This window comes from Theropithecus gelada, chromosome 4 (assembly GCF_003255815.1).
Source record: "Theropithecus gelada isolate Dixy chromosome 4, Tgel_1.0, whole genome shotgun sequence".
Taxonomy (NCBI): domain Eukaryota; kingdom Metazoa; phylum Chordata; class Mammalia; order Primates; family Cercopithecidae; genus Theropithecus; species Theropithecus gelada.
The window spans coordinates 34,157,438-34,177,391 of NC_037671.1; the positions used below are offsets into that span (position 1 = coordinate 34,157,438).

A 19,954-nucleotide genomic window follows, 5' to 3' on the forward strand; every position below is an offset into this window, starting at 1 on the left:
TTGTGTTCCACAAGGTCCAAAGATTAGCGATAGATGAAACTTATGGGGAGCCAATGTCCTCAGGTACAGCCTAAGCTGCTTTTTCTAACAGAGCTGTCCAAAAGGCAAAATATGGCTCTGAGAAGACACGACTCCTTGGCACCTGGCCCTCAGGCCCTGGCAGGGCCTGTGTTTGCTGAACTGCAAAAAGGCTATGAGGACAGAGACTTGATGACATGGCAAGGTGGGTGTGCAGGGTTTGTTGCATAAGACATGGGGAGCAGGCCCTTCCTTACTCCTCACGAGGAAAACAAGAGGTGAGCAAGGAAAATTAGGGGCACTGCTAGTAACATCATGCAGGTTGAACCTAGAAACCAATAGAAGCACTGGGTAGGTGAAATTGGATCCTAGAAAGCTCACGAGCCATAAGCAGGAGGGGGCAACCATAGGCTCCTGGGGTGGTTGTATGCAGGAAGAACTGAGGAAGGAGGTGGGATGGGCCAGGGAGGCTGCACAGTTGTGGTAACAGTAGGCACACCAGGGAAGGGGGAGGTTTGGGGACCCGCTGCCTGAAGATAGCTCAGGTTAGGGGCTGAAGGCCTGGGAGGACACAGAGATGGGAAGGGTTAGATGAGCTGTCTAAGGTTAGGGTTTCCCAAAGTCTCTTTGGGGCCTCTGCTCTCCTCATTACCTGCCTCTGGCTCCCCGGACACTTGAGAAGTTATATAATTAGCCAGATAGTAGAAAAAATACCTTTTTATTATTAGGAATAATTCATTCATGTAATGCAAGATGTATGTTGGAGAAGGTTAAGTATAGCCACATGAATGAGGGGAAACGAGCAAGAGGAACAGTGGTGAGAAGGGGGATGGTCCCCCACTTTCCACAAACTATAAACAGCAACATGAACACAGAGAATCACAAATAAGGGAGTCTTTCCTCATGTCTCCTCTCACCCCATTCTTCCATAATGAGTCCCAGTGTGGTCCCTAGAGGTGCCAGGGCATCTGGAAGTTCTGGGCTGGGAGTGGGGTGCAGTGAGTGGCCTCAAAGTTGTGCAGATGCTTCCGAGCCTGAGGAAAGGAGGTGGGACAGGTGGGGTACAGAGCACTGTAGGGAGGGGCAACCACTGGACTCCCTCCCCACCCTTCGCCTCCGCACCTACCACCCACTCTACAAAAGCTGCCACTTCCAATGCTTATAGGGTATTCCCAGTCCCCCTATGTGAGCCCTGGCCATTCAAGAACCCTTCCCACTTCCCACTCAGCTCACCAGAAACAAAGCCAGCTGCCGCCGTCCATCTGCACTCATGTCCTCCCCTGCCGAGAGGAGATGCTCAAAACAGGCCACACATGTGGGTATTCATCCCGTTCCTAGGCTCTTCCCACCCCCTTTCCTGCCCCAGGAGCTCCTTACCCACGCTCCAGGGGAAGTCAGGCCCGTGTTCTGCCTGGTAGGAGCGGAGGACAGACAGACACCAGTCCTCTTCCACCTCCCATCGGCTGTAAATTGAGGCTGGTCAGAAAGAGAGATGACAGCCCGTCAGCAACCTGACCTTGCTGGGCCCCCGCCCCAAGCCTCACTGGATCCCTTCTCACCTTCCTCCAGCTGTGAGGAGGCCTCCAACCACTGCCTCACCACTTGAAGACCCTCCTCTGCCATCACCCGGGGATACCTACAGAGGAAGCGCCGGGACAGGTCAGGGCTGATTTTTTTCATTCACCATTCCTGAGCCTTTCTCCCTCCTTCCCTATGCTGGTGTCAGTATCTGTGCGTGTACACTGCTCCCAGCACGCACACACCCTGGCTCTCACCGATGCTGCAGGAGCTTCAGCAGGAGGTCATTGCCTCGGTTGGACATGATGTCCTCAGGAACCCTAGGGGTGAGAAGAATGTACCCTGGAGGGGCTGGAGGTTAGGAGGAAAGGTCTAGATACCCGGGTTTCTGGTGAGCAGAGGTGGGAGGGGAAAATTCCTGGCCATCTCTGGGATTGGCGAGGGCCGACCTTCCCAAGCACTCACGTGGTAGTGATGATCTCATCCTTGGTTCTCCGGATCAGCAGTACAGGACCCAGGTATCTTCAGAGAACAGAGCAGTGGGAAGGGAGAGCTCAGAGGGAGACAGGTGACAACTGGCCCACCCCCATCCCCGCACTGGAAGCATTCTTATCCCCTGCTACAGCACAGTCTGTGACCAAGCCCTTCACTCAGGGGTGAGAGGGAATATTTAAGAATGGGCATGGTTCAGTCTGGCTCTGCTGGGAGACCCCTGCTGTACCAGGCCTTAACCTTTTGGTTACCAGATCCTGAGGTGGTCCAGAGTCCCAGGGGACCTGGGAGGGCCAGTTGAGGCCAGTTGAGGTGGTGGCAGGGTCACTTGGGATGTGATCCAGTGGCCTTTTACCAACTTGCACTTTAGTACTGGTTTCAGCGTTTAAGTGCCCAGCAGAGCTGTGTAGGGGCAGGTGTTCGATGCTGGATGCTGGCCGGCGCTCACCTGCACAGCTGCTCCGCATTGTTTAGATTGAGATGCTGCCTCACGGTCCTGGTCACCAGGCCCCCTAGAGTGGGATAAAGGTGAAGGGATGGCAGAGACAAAGCCTTTGCCCAACATAAAGGTCCTCACTGTTCACGGAGAAAGAAAACTGAGGCCCCCAGACAAAGGAGTCCTCCTGCTTCCAACAATGGGGTGACTTACACCCCACCCAAGGAAAAGGGGGCCATCTCAGTTAGAACAGTTCCCAGTTCCAGACCACCCCTTCCCAGGAAGGGCAGGCCTGGGAGATGCACTCACTCCAGCTGTCTGGCATGACCTTCAAGGCCAAGGGCACCAGGTCATCAAAGGAGGCATCCAGGATCACGGCACTAACATCTGGGTAGGACATGGCGGCCCACGTGGCTGGTACCAGGGCAGGGAAGAAAAGTAAGAACTGAGAAAGGCTCCTTTCTCCTCACCACCCATGCTCTCATCCCACTTACCCTGTAGGCCAACCCCATTCCCCCTATGTTATTCCTTGTTTTTTTTCTTAACCTACTTCACTTGGTCAGGGAACTGTCTGGAGAGGATGGGGATAGAACACTGGAGACAGTGCACTGAAGATAACAGGCAGGAAACATTCACTTTCCGTGATCTCCCCACCCAGGACCTGGGTCTGCTTTTCCTTTTAATGACTGGGCACAAGAGGGGAAGGAAAGGTGAAGTGTATACAAATACGATAGCTTCTTCCAGGCCCACTCAGAGATTCTACTTCCTCTCTCTTCTTCCTTGAGCCTCCACCCCACCCCAGGGCCACCAGTGCATTTCCCCACCTCTCCTGGGTGGGCCTGGGTGGTCATGAATGTGTCTAAAGTGGGGGGATGGGAGGGAGGCTGGTACCAGTGAAGCCACCAATGGACCAGGCGTAGATGATGATGTCCTGGGGCTGGAAGCCCAGGCGGTGGATGGCAAACTGGACCACCACATCCATGGCATTGGCCTCATTCTGCGGGAACGGCACTCCCTACAGGAAGAAGGGCAAAGTCAAGATTGTGTCAGCACCAAAGGCCAGCTCACCTGTCCCTCCCAACGTGGACCCCTCCTGCAGCCACCTATGACAGACAGAGAAGGTGTAGAAGGAAGGGATGGTAGGAGAGGTTGTTCTTTCCAGAAGACAGATGTGTACAATGAGATCCACTTCCACCTCTCCCGCCAGCCCCCCACTATGGGGATGGGGGTATGGCTCCCAATTCTGCCTTCACAACCTCCTAGCCCCCAGCTCTCAGGTGAGTGGGAGGCCCTTCAAGAAATCCACAGCCCCTCTCCTCCCTCCAATGGCTGACCAGAGGGAAACAGACATAATTCAGGAAAAGGAAGGGATTCCTGAGATGGTCTCACCGTGCTTCCAGCAAAGCCTGGATGATTCCAGCCCAGGACTGAATATCCAGCTGTAACAAAGAGGGAGGAGGAACTGAGACCTTATGGCCCACACCCCTTTTTCCATCCCTGGGGGAAGGAAGAGCAGAAGTACTCCCCAGCTTAGAGGCAAATAACTGCAAGCCTTCCCAGAATAGGAGATGACACCAAAGGTTCTGAGGCAGTACAGGGAGAGGCGTGTGACTGTGTGGGGTGTGTGGTAGGGGAATGGAACAGAATGAAAAGCATAATTAGGGACACAGGCCAGGGGAGGGATGTAAGGTTATCAAAGCAAATGGTGAGTGGACTTTTCCCTAAAGCTGAGAGACTCAAAACCTCACCCAGAGAAAGTGGAGGCCAGGGGAGGTCAGATCAGTGTGGGAGGCAGGGACATTCCCTTCAAAGGGCAGAGACAAGGAGGCTGAGTCACCATCCTACCTTCCAGGGGTGTGGAGATGCAGCCCACCTCGTAAAACCCAGCATTCCCCTCACAGCAGATCACCTAGGAAGGAGGCAGGAAGGAAGGGCTGGGGGGCCAAGTTGGGACTGAAAAACTCCCTTTGGGCAAGGAGGGCAGCCCATGAAGAGCTTTGCAGGGAAGAGGAAAGGGCAGGTCTCTGTTTTCTCCAAGGGGAATGGAAGCTTCTCATTCCACAGGGTCCATAAGAGGAGAAGCAAAGGGATTACAAATACTCCTCAGAGGCTGAACTGCTTGACCACCCAGCCATGTCCACTTTTCCTTGGAAGATTACCAGCTGGGTCTCTCTCAGGAAAGGGACTATGGAGATGTTTTTCCTTTCTAGTTTTCGGGTCTGTTATCTTCTGTGACCATTGCTATTGTGTGGTATGCTGACTGCTCTCTCTGTCCCTCTCTGACTGCTCTCCCTATCCCTCTCTGAGCTCCAGTCTTATGGTCTGATAAACTGTAATGCCATGGCGCCCCAAGCTGAAGCCCACGGGTGGTGGGATTTGCATGAACTCTCATAGCAGATGGGCAGAGCCAGGACTAGAACCCAGCTCCCTAGACTCCTGGCTTAGTGCTCTTTCCATGGCTGCTTCATGGAGGCAGAAGACTTTGAAGCCAGGCTGCGTGGGTCCAAATACCAGCTCTACTACTTACTGTGAGGTCCAGGAAAGGTTTTCTGTGCCTCAGTTTCATCTCCTATAAAATGGGCTAACATAAGCAGTAACTATCTCACGGATTGTTGTGAGAATTAAATATATATGCTTCATATATACATATGAGAAATATATGTAAGTGTGAAGTGCTGTGGAAGTGGTAACTATTAATATTAGTTTCTGGTTCTTGAATGTCTCTCCTACTTCATCTGTTTCTCTATCACAGGGTTTCACTACATCACAAGGTCTTTAGGGTGGAGCTAAGAGATGGGATTATCCCAGTAGTGGTTCCTCCAGGGAGATGCTATAGCATTGGGGTCCCCAGACCTCTACTGCCTTCCTCACAGTCACCCCACCTCTGGGATCCCTGCTCCCTCTTACCAGCTTCTGTCCCTGGGGCTGAGCTGTCCCCCGCCGGTCCACAAACATGGTGTCAATCTCATTGCCATCACAGGCCAGCAGCTTTGCCCGGCGCCCATTACACTGAGTAGGGGAGATGCAATGGCCAGGTTGCCAAGGGGCAGAAGGCCACATGACAAGGGTGGGGCGGGCTAGGTGGGGGTGGGAGGGGAGGGCTATAGGGGATGGGCGGGCAGGGAAGCCTCACCTCTTCCACCAGTCGGGCCTGGCCCTGCAGCAGCACAGGCATGAGGGCCTTCTGGAGCAGGTACACAGAGCCTGGATACAGCATCCGGCGCCCCAGGGTGTGCGCCACCAGGTAGCTGTGGGGAACACAGGTTAACAAACCCCAACCCTGGTGAGGCGTGGGAACTGTGCTGGGGACACTGTGCTGGGGACACTCACAGACTGTAAGGCCTGCTTCACCTCTGACTTTCACAGCTTTACTTTCCTCTTTCAAGCCTTAATGAAATATGTACTAGGCTGATGTTTTTCAAACTTTTCTTAGTGCAACCTTTGTAAGATAAATATTTTATATTGTGGCTCAGTACACATATATCCTGTATGTACAGAATTCTGAGAGTTTTATGATGTACTTTCTATACATAATAAATGCAAAGTTATCAGATTATGATTTCTTAAAATCTAAGTACAACATATTAAAGGTCCCCAAATAAATAATACTTTAAAAAATGATGGTTGTAATTCAAAACCTCAAATATGGCTTCCCTTCCTGACCAATTAGCACACTGTCAACGACCAACCACTAAGTCCACCCTGTTCCCTGGTATTCTAGAAGCTGCCTCCTAACTCCCAGCAATAGAAAATTCCCAGTGTCTGTTCCACTGTAAGATATAGGTGGTTATTTCTGTTCCTTCTGACATCATCAGTACCCACGACTGAGCTTTATTTGGGATTTACCACGTGCTCTCAAGCACCCAGGCAAGGCAGGAGCCCTTCAGAACATGTTACCTTACTTAATCTCCTCAGCAACCTTGCAGGGCAGGTTCATCGCAGGTGCAGACACAGAGGCGAACAGGGGCCCGGAGCCAAGGTGGAATAACAACGGGGCAGAGGGGCCACGATGGGTACACAGATGCCACCAGAGCCTGCCCTAGCTACAGGTGTCCTCCCCACCCCCACCCCACCCCCACTGCTCCTTCTCAGCCTCACTGAAGGAGCTTTTGTTCATATCCCAGTTCTTCACTTACTATCTTTGAGACTCCAGATCTCTCTGAGCCTCTTTTCTTCAAATATAAATGTGGGTAAAAATGACTTTGCCATAAATGATTTACACAAACCATACGACACTAGGCCCAATGAGTGACAGCTATTTTACAATGGAGCATCCACTCCCAGAGCCCTCCTGAAATGGCCCCTCCACCCCAGCAGGCCTCTCCTCCCTGCCATTTCCCACCTGGTGATCTGACAAGGCAGCTTCTTAACCCGGTTGAGGAGGGTGTCTGCTGTTCCCCGGTGCAGGGGCTCTGGGCGAAGCAGGGCCACACCCCGGCGGGAAGGGCCCCCTCGAGACTCCTTCCTGAGGAAGGGAAAGATGCAGGGAAGGATGGGGTCAGGAGCAGCAAGCTGGACGTCTCAGATCTGGAGAACAGTGGGGGACTAGGAACGACATAATGGCACTGGAAGGCAGGCACTATGACCTGAGAGGGCATGGAGGTGGGGGGACAGGGCAGGGCAGGTATTATCTGGAATGGTTCCAAGGGGAGGAATAGAGCAAAAGAACTGGGACCTCACCGGCTGCTGGGTTCTTCCCAGTGGAAGTCGACTGGCCAGCTCCGGAAGTCAAAGTTGTAGTTAGCAAGCTGCCTCTGCAGTGGACACGAGAGGAAAAGGGGAGGAAAAGGGGTGTTGAGAACTCAGGGGAGGCCCTCCTACCCACCCTCAACAACACCTTTGTTATCCAGGGGTCTGATCCCCATACATCATGGGGAAACCAAGCAGAGGTCAACACCCTCCCAATTCTCAGATGGAAAATTCTAATGGGACCAGAAAATCAGGCGAGATGGTATGCCCCATCAGGTATCAGGACTGGCCTGTCTGCCCTCTTCCAAGCTAGGAACCTAACACTCTGCTTTTCTAAAAAACTAAGCCTGACCCACCCCCAGGAGGAGTGGCTGAAGGTGCTAGTGCTTTTGAGTGATGGGGTAGAAGGGGGCCGCTGGCTGGTCACGGTCTATTCCCCACCTGGGTCCCTTATGGGGTACTATCTTAGAGGCTTAGAAATCTCCCAGCAGATCACACCGACAGATCCAAGGTTGAGTGAGACAGAGAGGAGGCTGCAGCCTCAAAATCCCAGGCCCAAATGATGCTCCTACTTAGCCCTCACTGCAGCCTCAAACTCCCAGGCCCAAGTGATCCCCCTACCTCAGCCTCTGGAGTAGCTGGGACTACAGACGTGTGCTACTATGCCCAGCTAATTTTTAAAATTTTCTTTAGAGACAAGGTCTTACTATGTTGCCCAGGCTGGTCTCGAACTCCTGGGCTGAAGCGATCCTCCTGCCTCGGCTTCCAAAAGTGCTGGGATTGTAGGCATGAACCACCTCGCCAGCTCCACATGTTTTTTGAGGACAGTGGGAGCTGCGTCTTTTTTTTTTTTTTTTTTTTTTTTTGAGACGGAGTCTCGCTCTGTCATCCAGGCTGGAGTGCAGTGGCGCCATCTTGGCTCACTGCAAGCTCTGCCTCCCGGGTTCACACCATTCTCCTGCTTCAGCCTCCCAAGTAGCTGGGACTACAGGTGCCCACTGCCATGCCCGGCTAATTTTTGTATCTTTAGCAGAGATGGGGTTTCACTGTGTTAGCCAGGATGGTCTCGATCTCCTGACCTTGTGATCCACCCGCCTTGGCCTCCCAAAGTGCTGGGATTACAGGCGTGAGCCACCGCGCCTGGCCTAGCTGTGTCTTAATACTTGACTGTATTGTCCCCTGAGCTCCCAGCACTCTATTTTGAGGGTTTTCATTTTCTGCACAGAAATTTTTTGACACTTCAAAAATAATTTGAATAACAGAGAGCAATAGAAAAATTATACAAAAAGGTAAATGGCAAAACAAGATGAATAAAAGCAAATTTCAGGCAGGCTTTGCTCAGACCTGCTCTCAAATCTGGACTTAGCTAGTTTCTTGCTCTATGACTCCGAATGGGTCACTTAACCTCTTTTTGCCTCTGTTTTCTCAAATTTACAAATAAGGGTAATAATGCCACCTCGCTCAGCTGTCGTGAGAATCAGAAAAGTGTATGCCAAATGCCTCAGCCAGTAGCATAGTACAGGGCATCATTACACAGCTCCATAAATAGTGTGGAATAGCCAGGAATGCGATGACGGTGGTCATAGCTATTTGATCCCAGAAACCTCCCATAACAGAAAAGAGCTTTACGGGGCCCCAAAGCCCATCCTCAAAGATAATCACAGTTCAGCACCAGCTGGCCTGGCACAATTCCCAGGACACTGAGCCCCAGCTTTTCTCCCTCCTGGCACCATGCTGTACTCCCAGTCACAGGAGTGGACATACCTGTCCACCTTGTCCCATCCACAAACAAGGATAGCATGGTATTCAGTGTATACAACAAAAATAAACATTTATAGAACTGAGCTGCTGTGATACAGAGAAAACTACCTTCTAAGAAACATTGTGGGCTGGGTGCAGTGGCTCACACCTCTAATCCCAGCACTTTGGGAGGCCAAGGCAGGTGGATCACCTGAGGTCAGGAGTTTGAGACCAGCCTCACCAACATGGCGAAACCCCATCTCTACTAAAAATACAAAATTAGCCGAGTGTGGTGGTGCATGCCTGTAATCCCAGCTACTTGGGAGGCTGAGGCAGGAGAATCGCTTGAACCCAGGAGGCAGAGGTTGCAGTGAGCTGGAATCATGCCATTGCACTCCAGCCTGGGCAACAAGAGCGAAACTCCATCTCAAAAGAAAAAAAAAAAGAAACACTGTGGGCCAGGCACAGTGGCTCACACCTGTAATCCCAGCACTTTGGAAGGCCAAGGCGGGCAGATCATCTGAGGTCACGAATTCAAGACTAGCCTGGCCAACATGGTGAAACCCTGTCTCTACTAAAAATACAAAAATTAGCTGGGCATAGTGGTGCGCGCCTGTAATTCCAGCTACTCAGGAGGCTGACGCGTGAGAATCGTTTAAACCCGGGAGGTGGAGGTTGTAGTAAACTGGGATTGTACCACTGCACTTTGGCCTGAGTAACAGAGTGAGACTGTCTCAAAGGAAAAAAAAAAAAAAGAGGCCAGGCGTGGTGGCTCACGCCTGTAATCCCAGCACTTTGGGAGGCCAAGCAGGCAGATGGCCTGAGGTCATGAGTTCGAGACCAGCCTGGCCAATATGGTGAAACCCCATCTCTACTAAAAATACAAAAATTAGTGGGCGTGGGTGCCACGTGCCTGTAATCCTAACTACTCAGGAGGCTGAGACAGGAGAATCACTTGAACCCGGGAGGCGGAGGTTGCAGTGAGCTGAGATCGTGCCACTGCATTCCAGCCTAGGCAACAAGAGTGAAACTCCATCTCAAAAAAAAAACCAGAAAAGAAAAAAGGGGCCGGGCGCGGTGGCTCAAGCCTGTAATCCCAGCACTTTGGGAGGCCGAGATGGGCGGATCACGAGGTCAGGAGATCGAGACCATTCTGGCTAACACGGTGAAACCCTGTCTCTACTAAAAAATACAAAAAACTAGCTGGGCGAGGTGGCGGGCGCCTGTAGTCCCAGCTACACGGGAGGCTGAGGCAGGAGAACGGTGTAAACCTGGGAGGCGGAGCTTGCAGTGAGCTGAGATCCGGCTACTGCACTCCAGCCCGGGCGACAGAGCATGACTCCGTCTCAAAAAAAAAAAGAAAAAAGAAACACTGGGGCCGGGCGCGGTGGCTCACGCCTGTAATCCCAGCACTTTGGGAGGCCGAGGCGGGCGGATCACAAGGTCAGGAGATCGAGACCACGGTGAAACCCCGTCTCTACTAAAAATAGAAAAAATTAGCCGGGCGCAGTGGCGGGCGCCTGTAGTCCCAGCTACTCGGGAGGCTGAGGCAGGAGAATGGCGTGAACCCGGGAGGCGGAGCTTGCAGTGAGCCGAGATCGCGCCACTGCACTCCAGCTTGGGGGACAGAGCGAGACTCCGTCTCAAAAAAGAAAAAAGAAACATTGTGGAATGTTTCTAGTTTAGCCAGTTCTTGCAGGTGAGGGAGAGGGAAGATTGTTCTAGCAGAATATTCCATTAGAAGTGGTAGGGAAGAAAACTTTCTCAGGTGGACAGTTCACTAATGAAGGGGAGACAGGATACAGCAATGTGCAAACAAACACCCAGTGTGGTAGGTTGTAAAACACACCTCCTCGTCCTGCAGAAGCCAGTGTCCGGTGCTCTGAGGGACAACTGAGGAAGCTGCTATTGGGCACCTGCGTGGCACTTTTCTTAGAGCCTCTCACCTTGTTTTCTGAAGACTGGTTCCGATGCGTTGCTTCCAAGATGGTGATGAACTGCCGGTACTGGGGGTTGGTCCAGCGGCCAATGCCTGGTAGAAAAAGGACAGGAAACAGTGCTAGGAAAACTGGAAAGCAGAATGCCTAGGTTTTAGGAAAACAATTGGAAACGGGCTAAGAGAAGGCCCTGAAAGAAGTGAAAGAAAAAGGAACTGAGGGCATAGGATGTGGAGAAATAGACCTGAGCCAACCCTCTTCCTCCAAATCCAGCAACTGGCTACAGGATGCTTCTTCTCCATAGCTTCTGCAGTTTGTGTCTCTACAGATGATCCTTAACCTACCATCTTTCAGAATGTTCATTTTCCTCAGTCTTTAAACACTGTCACATAACCTATTATATGACACTATTAAACACTGTCACATAACCTATTATATGACACTATTAAACACTGTCTTATAATACTATTCTCCCTTGTGAAAATCAAATTTCTCTATTTTTCACTGCCACTCTTCTCCAGTGCTTGCTTTCTGCCTCTTTTCTGTATATCCTAGCCCCTTGCCGTCTGGTTTCATAGTCTCCAGCTCCTGCCCATAATTACTTCCTCACTGAATCCCTGACTCTTCCATCCTCATTCTCTTCAACTGTACCACTCAGCATTCTTCCTGTCCCTCAAGATTCTTCCTGCCTCTGCTTCCTGGGCCCATCCTTGACTCCTTCTAATTCCTGAACAGTTCCTCTCCTGCCTCCTTTCTGCTTTCCTCTCTGAAGCAGAAGCAACTCTCAGTGCTGACTCTCTCTTCTCTCTTTTCACTTACACGCCCAGTGATTGCATCCACTCTCCTTTCACTGCTGAGGCACCTCAAACCCTAACTTCTCTCCTCACTGACCTGGCAGGTGTCGTGTGCCAGGCAGGCACCATTCTACACACAGGAGACTCAGCAGGAAATGAGATACGCAGCTCCTGGCTCTCAGAGAGCTGGCATTCTGGTTGGGGTGAGGTAGAGCCAGAAGACAATAAACAAGAACATTTAAGAGAGGGATAAGTGTTACAAAGAAAATACAACAGGAATGAACTAGAACTTTATGTGTCATCACTGGTAGTCCCCCAAAACGATATGATGAGAGAATGACGTGTGCTGCAGAATGATTTGTATGGAGTGATAACATTTATGCCAAAACTGTAAAATGTGCAAAATAATACATTCTGCTTATAGATAGCATATTTCATAGATTCTAAGATGTATATTTTTTAACCCTTGAAAACTCTGAAATTAGTATTCATTTTACAATTGATGGCAGCTTAGATTTGAGGAAATGAGGTATATGTTTCATAAAGGTATGTGCCAGAAAAAAAAAACAAACCCCACACCAAATGACAATTATTACTTCTGAGGAAAGAGGAAGATAGGACTGAAAGGATTCCAATGGGAACTCCAACTCTAACTGTGGTGCTTTAGTATTTTATTGACAGAAAGCATTTAAAGCAAATATCACAAAACTATATATAAAAAAAAATCACAAAACTATATATCAAAAAATTTAAAAAGCCTTTTATATTTTGTTCTGTGGACTTTTCTGTATTTTTCCTTTTTCCTTTTTTTTTTTTTTTTTTTTTGAGACAGAGTTTCGCTCTTGTTGCCCAGGCTGGAGTGCAATGGTGTGATCTCGGCTCACCACAACCTCCGTCTCCCTGGTTCAAGTGATTCTCCTGCCACATCCTCCCAAGTAGCTGGGATTACAAGCGCCAGCCACCACGCACAGCTACTTTTTTCTGTATTTTTTCTAAATTAAAAATAAATAAAATAAAAAATTAAGACAAAACTGAGTAGTGGGAGCTACTTTTAGACAAGGTGGTCAGGGAAGGCCTCTCTGAGGAGAGAGCCCAGCCCTGCAGAGATCAGGGGGCAGAGCACCTCAGGCAGAAGGTCCTGGACCCAACTGCAGCCATCCAGCCCTGACACCACCACCCCCATGTTCAAGCATCGCCCATCACCTGATTGTCATCTTATGTACCCACTAGGGGTAGGTGATCTGTTCTGCCTCTTTATTTTTTTAAACTGCGAGATATAACATAGGTACATAAAACATATATTCAGTTTAAAAAATACAAAGCAAACATTCATATGACTATCACCTAGGTCAACAAAGAGAACACAGTCACCTTTCAGCAGGGGTCTCCCCTATTCTGTACTTCCCCACCCCAGGTAATCACTCTCCGAACTTTTAAGAAAACCATGCCCTTGTTGTCTTTGGTGTTCTACCTCAAACACGTGCATCCCTTTCGAATTTTATATAAATGAAATCATACTGCATACATTATTTTGTGATTAGCTTCTTCTATTTAACACAACATTTCAGAAATTCATCTGCATTGCTTTTGTCTTTCTGGAGACAGAGTCTCGCTCTGTCACCCAGGCTGAAGTGTAGTGGTGCTAGCTTGGCTCACTGCAACCTCTGCCTCCCAGATTCAAGCAATTCTCATGCCTTAGCCTCCCAAGCCATTAAGACTACAGGCATGTGCCACCATGCCCAGTTAATTTTTTGTATTTTATTTTTTTCTGAGATGGAGCCTTGATCTGTTGCCCAGGATGCAGTACAGTAGCTCAATCTTGGCTCACTGCAACCTCTGCCTCTCAGGTTCAAGCAATTCTACTGCCTCAGCCTCCCGAATAGCTGGGATTAACAGGTGCTCACCACCATAGCTGGCTAATTTTTTTTTTGTATGTTTAGCAGAGATGGGGTTCCACCATGTTGGACAGGCGGGTCTTGAACTCCTGACTTCTGGTGATCTGCCCACCTCAGCCTACCAAACTGCTAGGATTACAGGCATGAGCCACCACACCTGGCTTCATCTGCGTTGATGAGTGTAGCTATAGTTTGTTCATTTGCATTGCTATATAGTGTTCTGTTGCATGGCTATTGCACAGAACTTTTTTTCTTTTTTTTTTTTGAGACGGAGTCTTGCTCTGTCACCCAAGATGGAGTACAGTAGTGCAATCTCGTCTCACTGCAATCTTTGCCTCCCAGGTTCAAGCTATTCTCCTGCCTCAGCCTCCTGAGTAGCTGGGATTACAGGCACGTGCCACCACGCCCAGCTAATTTTTGTATTTTTAGTAGAGATGGGGTTTTACCATGTTGGTCAGGCTGGTCTCGAACTCCTGACCTCGTGATCCACCGGCCTCTGCCTCCCAAAGTACTAGGATTATAGGCGTGAGCCACCGCACCCGGCTGCACAGAACGTATTTTATCCATCCTACTATTCGGTAGCCACTGGAGTTGTTTCCAGCTTAGGATTATTACAAACAATGTTGTATGCTGTATTCTTGTACATATATATTGTTTATACATGTGGAGGAGTTTCCCTAGTGTGTATACATATATAGAATTGTTGTAGGGTATATGCATCTTTTCTAGATAATAGCAGCCAGGCATAGTGGCTCACATCTACAATCCCAGTACTTCGGGAGGCTGAGGTGGGAGGATCACTTTGAGTTCAGGAGTTTGAGACCAGCCTAAACAACATGGTGAGACCCTCTCTCTTAAAAAAAAAAAAAAAAGCAAGCCTTGTTGTTTTCATATTTATAACCCAAGTCTTTTAAGGAAAAGATCATGCCTTAAACCATTCTCAATGATTCCCTCTCGGGGTCCATCACTAAACTGTATTTGCACAAGGTACTTAATATGTACCCAGTGACAGTGACAGATAAGATTCAAACCAGGTTTCATCTTGACCTACCTCGGAGGCAGGCCACGCCTGCCAGAAGTAGCAGCAATGTCCCAGCATAGTGAGAAAACGGCACCACTTTGGACAAACTCAAGTAACCTGGGAAGGGAGAGGGACAATGTGAGACCCTCTCCGCAGTGTTCCTCAGCTCCTCTTCCCAGTTCAGCCCCAACCTCCACCCCACACTTCCTGTTTGGAACAGCCATACCCTAAGAGGAAGAAGATGCCTGATGGAAGAGGGAAGCCAAGCCATCCTCACAGGTCCCCTCTCCTCTTTAGGGAGCTGGCTCCTCTGCCAACAACCTGCCCATTTGCTACCCCACCACCTTTGAAACCACACTGACCTTTCCTGTACAAGTAGAAGAAGGCGAAGGGAGAGGAGTAATAAGAGATGGACCAGAATACTGAAGCCTGCAGCAGAGAGACAGGGACAGGCAATCAATACACACACATACACATACACATACACACACACACGCCTGCCATTCCAGGCCTATACTCTGAGCAAGATGGACAACCTGAGGGATATCATATCATATTTGGTGTATGACACCATGAATACAGTAGATGCTCAATATTTGTTGAAAAGTAGTGTGTCAGTGTAATGGAGGCTGGGAAAACTAGGTACAGGTTCTATTTTCTTCCTCTGGAATTATGGAAGAATTATGTCTTCCATCTCCAGGCATAATTCCATCACATTTAAAGGCAGTCTCTCTGTCTACTCAAGTTAATCAAGCCTTTTCAATTGGCCCTGCTCAAGACAGCCCCTGACCTGGTCCCCAAGAGATGCGCAGACGTCACCACAGGAACTGTGCCAGAACGAACAGCTGTCCCTGCAGCCAAAGAGGTTAGTTGCCAGGGAGGACAGGTCACTGGGGAACTGCAGGACTTAGCACCTGCAGATGGTCCCAAGAGTAAACATGTTTTCCTTATGGCTCAGGCTGCCCCCAGAGAAAGCAGTGCTACATACCAAAGGGGAGTGCCAAGTATGCACACTTTGAGTGTGTCTGTGTGTCTGTGTTGGAGAGGTCTGCTGCAGAGCCCAGAGCACCCCCAACCCCAGGGGTACTGTTGCTCCCAAGCTAGGGAAGGCTAAGTTCAAGAGGACAGGTGGGTCTGAAAGATGCAGAGAGTCCCAGATGCCAGGGTAGACATACCAGTGCCAGGATGCTGTCAGCATGTTTCTCCAGGGCACGGGGCTGATAGTACGTATCCTGCCAAAACAGATGGCCTCCTTAAGGACCCTGCCACTGGCAGGTCCTTTTCCTTCCCTTTCAGAAGCTCTGCTGTGTGTCCTCCGGTTCTACTCTCGTTGACTATCTCTCTTGAGACATCCCCGGCCCCCACAGAAAACCCTCTTCCTCACCCTCACCCTGAACCTAATTTCCCACCCCTGACCATGGGAACAAACACAGGGAGCTGGACTTGGAAGCAAAAGTGAAAGCAGCATTGGACGATTTTTGCTCCTTTTCCACAGTCTAGTTTAAAATGGATTGCAGGCGCGTGCATATGGGGAGAAGGGTTAGTTTGAGAAGAAAGACACCAAGACAATCTAAGAGGGAGAGAAAAGCATCAGAAATAAGAGTAGTTGACTAAGAAGAGAATGTGGGTAGGAGCGGGCAGTTTGTAGGAGACAGTAACACAATGTGAGACAACTGATAAAAAGGAAGATAATATTTAGAACAGCCTACCACCACCCGCCCGCTCTCCAGAATACAATGACTCGGGTCTCCAGGCTAGGTTGGGCGGGGGTTGAGGGGAGGACCTACGGATACTGGATCTGTAAAAGTCATTCTGAAATTCAAGGCGAGGGTAAAGGGAAGATAAAAACGGAGCCGAGGGAGGCACGAAGAGGCATTGCGAAAGAGGAAATTGGGAGTTCGACGGCAAAATTCAACGGCCCCCCAGTCCGCGTAGGGTCTCTTTCCCGGGACTTAAGACTCAACTAGGACTGGCACGAACCACGACAGACAGGGTGGGGGGACGCGGAGAGGAAAGAGCAAGGAGTGGCAGTCGGAATGAGAAAGCGGTAAAGAGCGAAAAAGAAAGGAGGCGGCCAGTCCGTAGGCGTGACTTTAACTCAGGAAGCACACAGAGCGCAGACTTTGCGGATGACTGGTTTGACAAGTAGGCTCCCCTTATTTCCCATTATGGGCACTTCTGAGGAGCAAAGGCCGTAAAGGGTTTGGACTGTACCACGTTCCTCGGCGGGGAGGAACTCGACTCACCCAGGAGCTGGAATGGGGGGCAGTGACTGCCGTTGGCGTTTCAGGGACGCTGGCCGGGGCCCTTTCAGAGTCCCTCTCCCGGTAGATTTTGTACAGCCGGGGGCCTAGGACGCAGCTCAGCAGCTTCGCCATGGCCCTGGCTTGGGCCGCTGCTCTTCCAGCAGCAGGTCCCCCTGCCGGCCCCGCCCTCCCTGCCTCTGAGGTGTTGTGTGCCCTTGACGTCAGCCCGTACCGGCTCCGCCTCTGGGCGAGTTGCGACATTTTCAGTGCTTCCCGAGAAGAGTTTCGCGCAGTTGGGGCTACGGGTGCAGCAGTGGTCCGAAACTAGTGGAAGATTTAGGAACGCGGAGAATCAGAAAATTACCAGGCATAGCTCAGTAATTTTTTTCTGTCTCATTATTGGCAGACTCTAGAGCGACAGCGGAAACGAGGGGTGAGATTAGGAGTACTTGATAAGAGTAACAGAAAAGATAAGGTGTCTAGGAATATATCAAATGCAAGATGTTATGAAGAAGACTATAAAAAGTTACTGAAAAGGCAAACTGGCCCGGCCCAGCGCGGTGGCTCACGCCTGTAATCCCAGCACTTTGGGAGGCCGAGGCGGGCGGATCACTTGAGGCCAGGAGTTCAAGACCAGCCTGGCCAACATGGTGAAACCCCGTCTCTACTAAAAATACAAAAATTAGCCTGGCGTGGGTGGCACGCACCTGTAATCCCAGCTACTCTGGAGGCCGAGGCACCAGAATGCTTCAACCTGGGAGGCAGAGGTTGCAGTGAGCCAAGATCTTGCCCCTGCACTCCAGCCTTGGTGACAGAGCAAGACTGTGTCTCTAAATAAATAAATAAAGGTAAACTAGCCCAACGCAGTGGCTCACGCCTGTAATTCCAACACTTTGGGTGGCCAAGGGATGATTGCTTGTGTCCAGGAGTTCCAGACCATGGCTCACGCCTGTAATTCCAACATTTTGGGTGACTGAGAGAGGATTGCTTGCGACCAGGAGTTCCAGGCCAGCCCAGGCAACATAGTGAGACCCCATCTCTACACAAAATACCTAGGGAAAAAAAAAAAAAAGACCTAGCAGGGTGTGTTGGTGCGCACCTGTAGTCCCAGCTACTTGGGAGGCCAAGGTGGGAGGGTCGCTTGAGCCCAGGAGTTCAAGATTGCTCCATGCACTCCAACCTGGATGACAGAGCCTGGCCTCAAAATAATAACAATAATAAGTGAAAAATAAAAAAAGAAAGAGGTAAACAAAAAGCTTTTCAATAAATGGAAAGCTACACCATGGTCCTGGATATGAAAATTCAGCACGGTGAGATATGGGGAATATTTGTAAAAAGAAAATAAGTGAATCATTACTCTTATGCATGAAATGAATCTTAAAACCGTGATGCTGAGTGAAAATAGAAAGCCGCAGAAGAATGTATACATGATACCAGTAATACTAGATTCAAAAACACATAAAATTTAAGCAAGTGGAGAAGAAAGAAAATTCAGAATCGTGTTTTTTTGTTTTTTTTTTTTTTTTTGAGACAGAGTCTCGCTCTGTCGCCCAGGCTGGAGTGCAGTGGCCGGATCTCAGCTCACTGCAAGCTCCGCCTCCCGGGTTCCCACCATTCTCCTGCCTCAGTCTCCCGAGTAGCTGGGACTACAGGCGCCCGCCACCTTGCCCGGCAATTTTTTTGTATTTTTAAGTAGAGACGGGGGGTTTCACCGTGTTAGCCAGGATGGTCTCGATCTCCTGACCTCGTGATCCACCCATCTCGGCCTCCCAAAGTGCTGGGATTACAGGCTTGAGCCAACACGACTGGCCAGAATCGCGGTTACACAGCATAGAGGATCTCTGACTGAAACAGAATATTCTTTTTTTCTCTCTTTTTTTTTTTTTTTTTCCTGAGACAGGGTCTAGCTCTTTCGCCCAGACTGGAGCACAGTGGCACAATCATGGCTCACTGCCCTGATCCTCCACCTGCTGGGCTCAAACATCCTTCCACCTCAACCTCCTGAGTAGCTGGGAATACAGGCCCACGCCACCACACTCGGCTAATTTACGAGGTCTCACCATGTTGCCCAGGCTGATCTCAAACTCCTGGGCTCAAGCAATCCTTCTGCATTAGCCTCACAGAGTGCTGGGATTACAGTCGTGAGCCACTGTGCCTGGCCTGGAATATTCTATTTCTTTTCTTTTCTTTTTTTTTTTTTGAGACCAAGTTCCGCTCTTATTGCCCAGGCTGGAGTACAATGGCCCGATCTTGGCTTACGACAATCTCCGCCTCTGGGGTTCAAGCGATTCTCCTGCCTCAGCCTCCCAAGTAGCTGGGATTACAGGCATGTGCCACCATGCCCTGCTAATTTTTTTATTTTTAGTAGAGAGGGAGTTTCTCCATGTTGGTAAAGAGGGGGTTTCTCCATGTTGGTCAGGCTAGTCTTGAACTCCCGACCTCAGGTGATCCGCCTGCCTCAGCCTCCTAAAGTGCTAGGATTATAGACGTGAGCCACCGAGTCCGGCCTGGAATATTCTATTTATTTCTGGGTTTTTTTTTTTGGAGACGAAGTCTCGCTCTGTCACCAGGCTGGAGTATAGTGGCATAATCTCTGCTCACTGCAACCTCTGCCTCCTGAGTTCAATCGATTCTTCTGCCTCAGCCTCCTGAGTAGCTGGGACTACAGGCATCCGCCACCACGCCCAGCTAATTTTTGTATTTTTAGCAGAGATGGGGTTTCACCGTGTTGGCCTGGATAGTCTCGATCTCTTGACCTCGTGATCAGCCTACCTCAGCCTCCCAAAGTGCTGGGATTACAGGCATGAGCCACCGTGTCTGGCCTTTATTTTTAGAGTTGGGGTCTTGCTCTGTTGCCCAACCTCAAACTTCTGGCTTCAATCGACCCACTCACCTTGGCCTCCAAAAGTATTAGGATTATAGACATGAGCCACCATGCCTGGCCAGGCTTCTTTTCCTCTCATTATGTTGTGAGATTCAACCTTGTTGCAATCACTGGGTTTGTTCATTCTCATTGCTGTCCAGTGTTCTACTGTGTTAATATACCACCATTTATCCATAATATAGTTATACTTCATATAGTTTTTGGTATGTATGGAATATTTCATCAAAATAATTTTTTAAAATAAATAAATAACACATTAAAACTATAATAACTGCATGAAGATC

General features: G+C 49.7%; 1 protein-coding gene across 2 annotated transcripts; it reads right to left on the reverse strand.

The window, feature by feature from the left end:
- Positions 1-715: 715 nt before the first annotated feature.
- On the reverse strand, positions 716-17,075 carry ABHD16A (abhydrolase domain containing 16A). 2 transcript variants are annotated; one of them, XM_025382396.1, is made up of 20 exons: positions 16,787-17,075; positions 15,716-15,772; positions 14,903-14,969; positions 14,571-14,657; positions 10,840-10,925; positions 7,145-7,218; positions 6,807-6,929; positions 5,598-5,712; positions 5,372-5,473; positions 4,310-4,373; positions 3,854-3,903; positions 3,356-3,479; positions 2,774-2,878; positions 2,477-2,540; positions 2,002-2,058; positions 1,794-1,856; positions 1,578-1,654; positions 1,396-1,494; positions 1,252-1,298; positions 716-1,052 (listed from the first exon to the last, which is right to left on the reverse strand). In XM_025382396.1, the coding sequence occupies exons 1-20, from the start codon at positions 17,045-17,047 to the stop codon at positions 969-971; spliced, it is 1,806 nt and encodes a 601-aa protein (XP_025238181.1). In that variant the 5' UTR covers positions 17,048-17,075; the 3' UTR covers positions 716-968. The 2 variants fall into 2 exon arrangements, with proteins under 2 accessions (XP_025238181.1, XP_025238182.1); XM_025382397.1 differs by lacking the exons at positions 14,903-14,969; positions 15,716-15,772; positions 16,787-17,075 and adding an exon at positions 16,250-16,711.
- Positions 17,076-19,954: the final 2,879 nt, after the last annotated feature.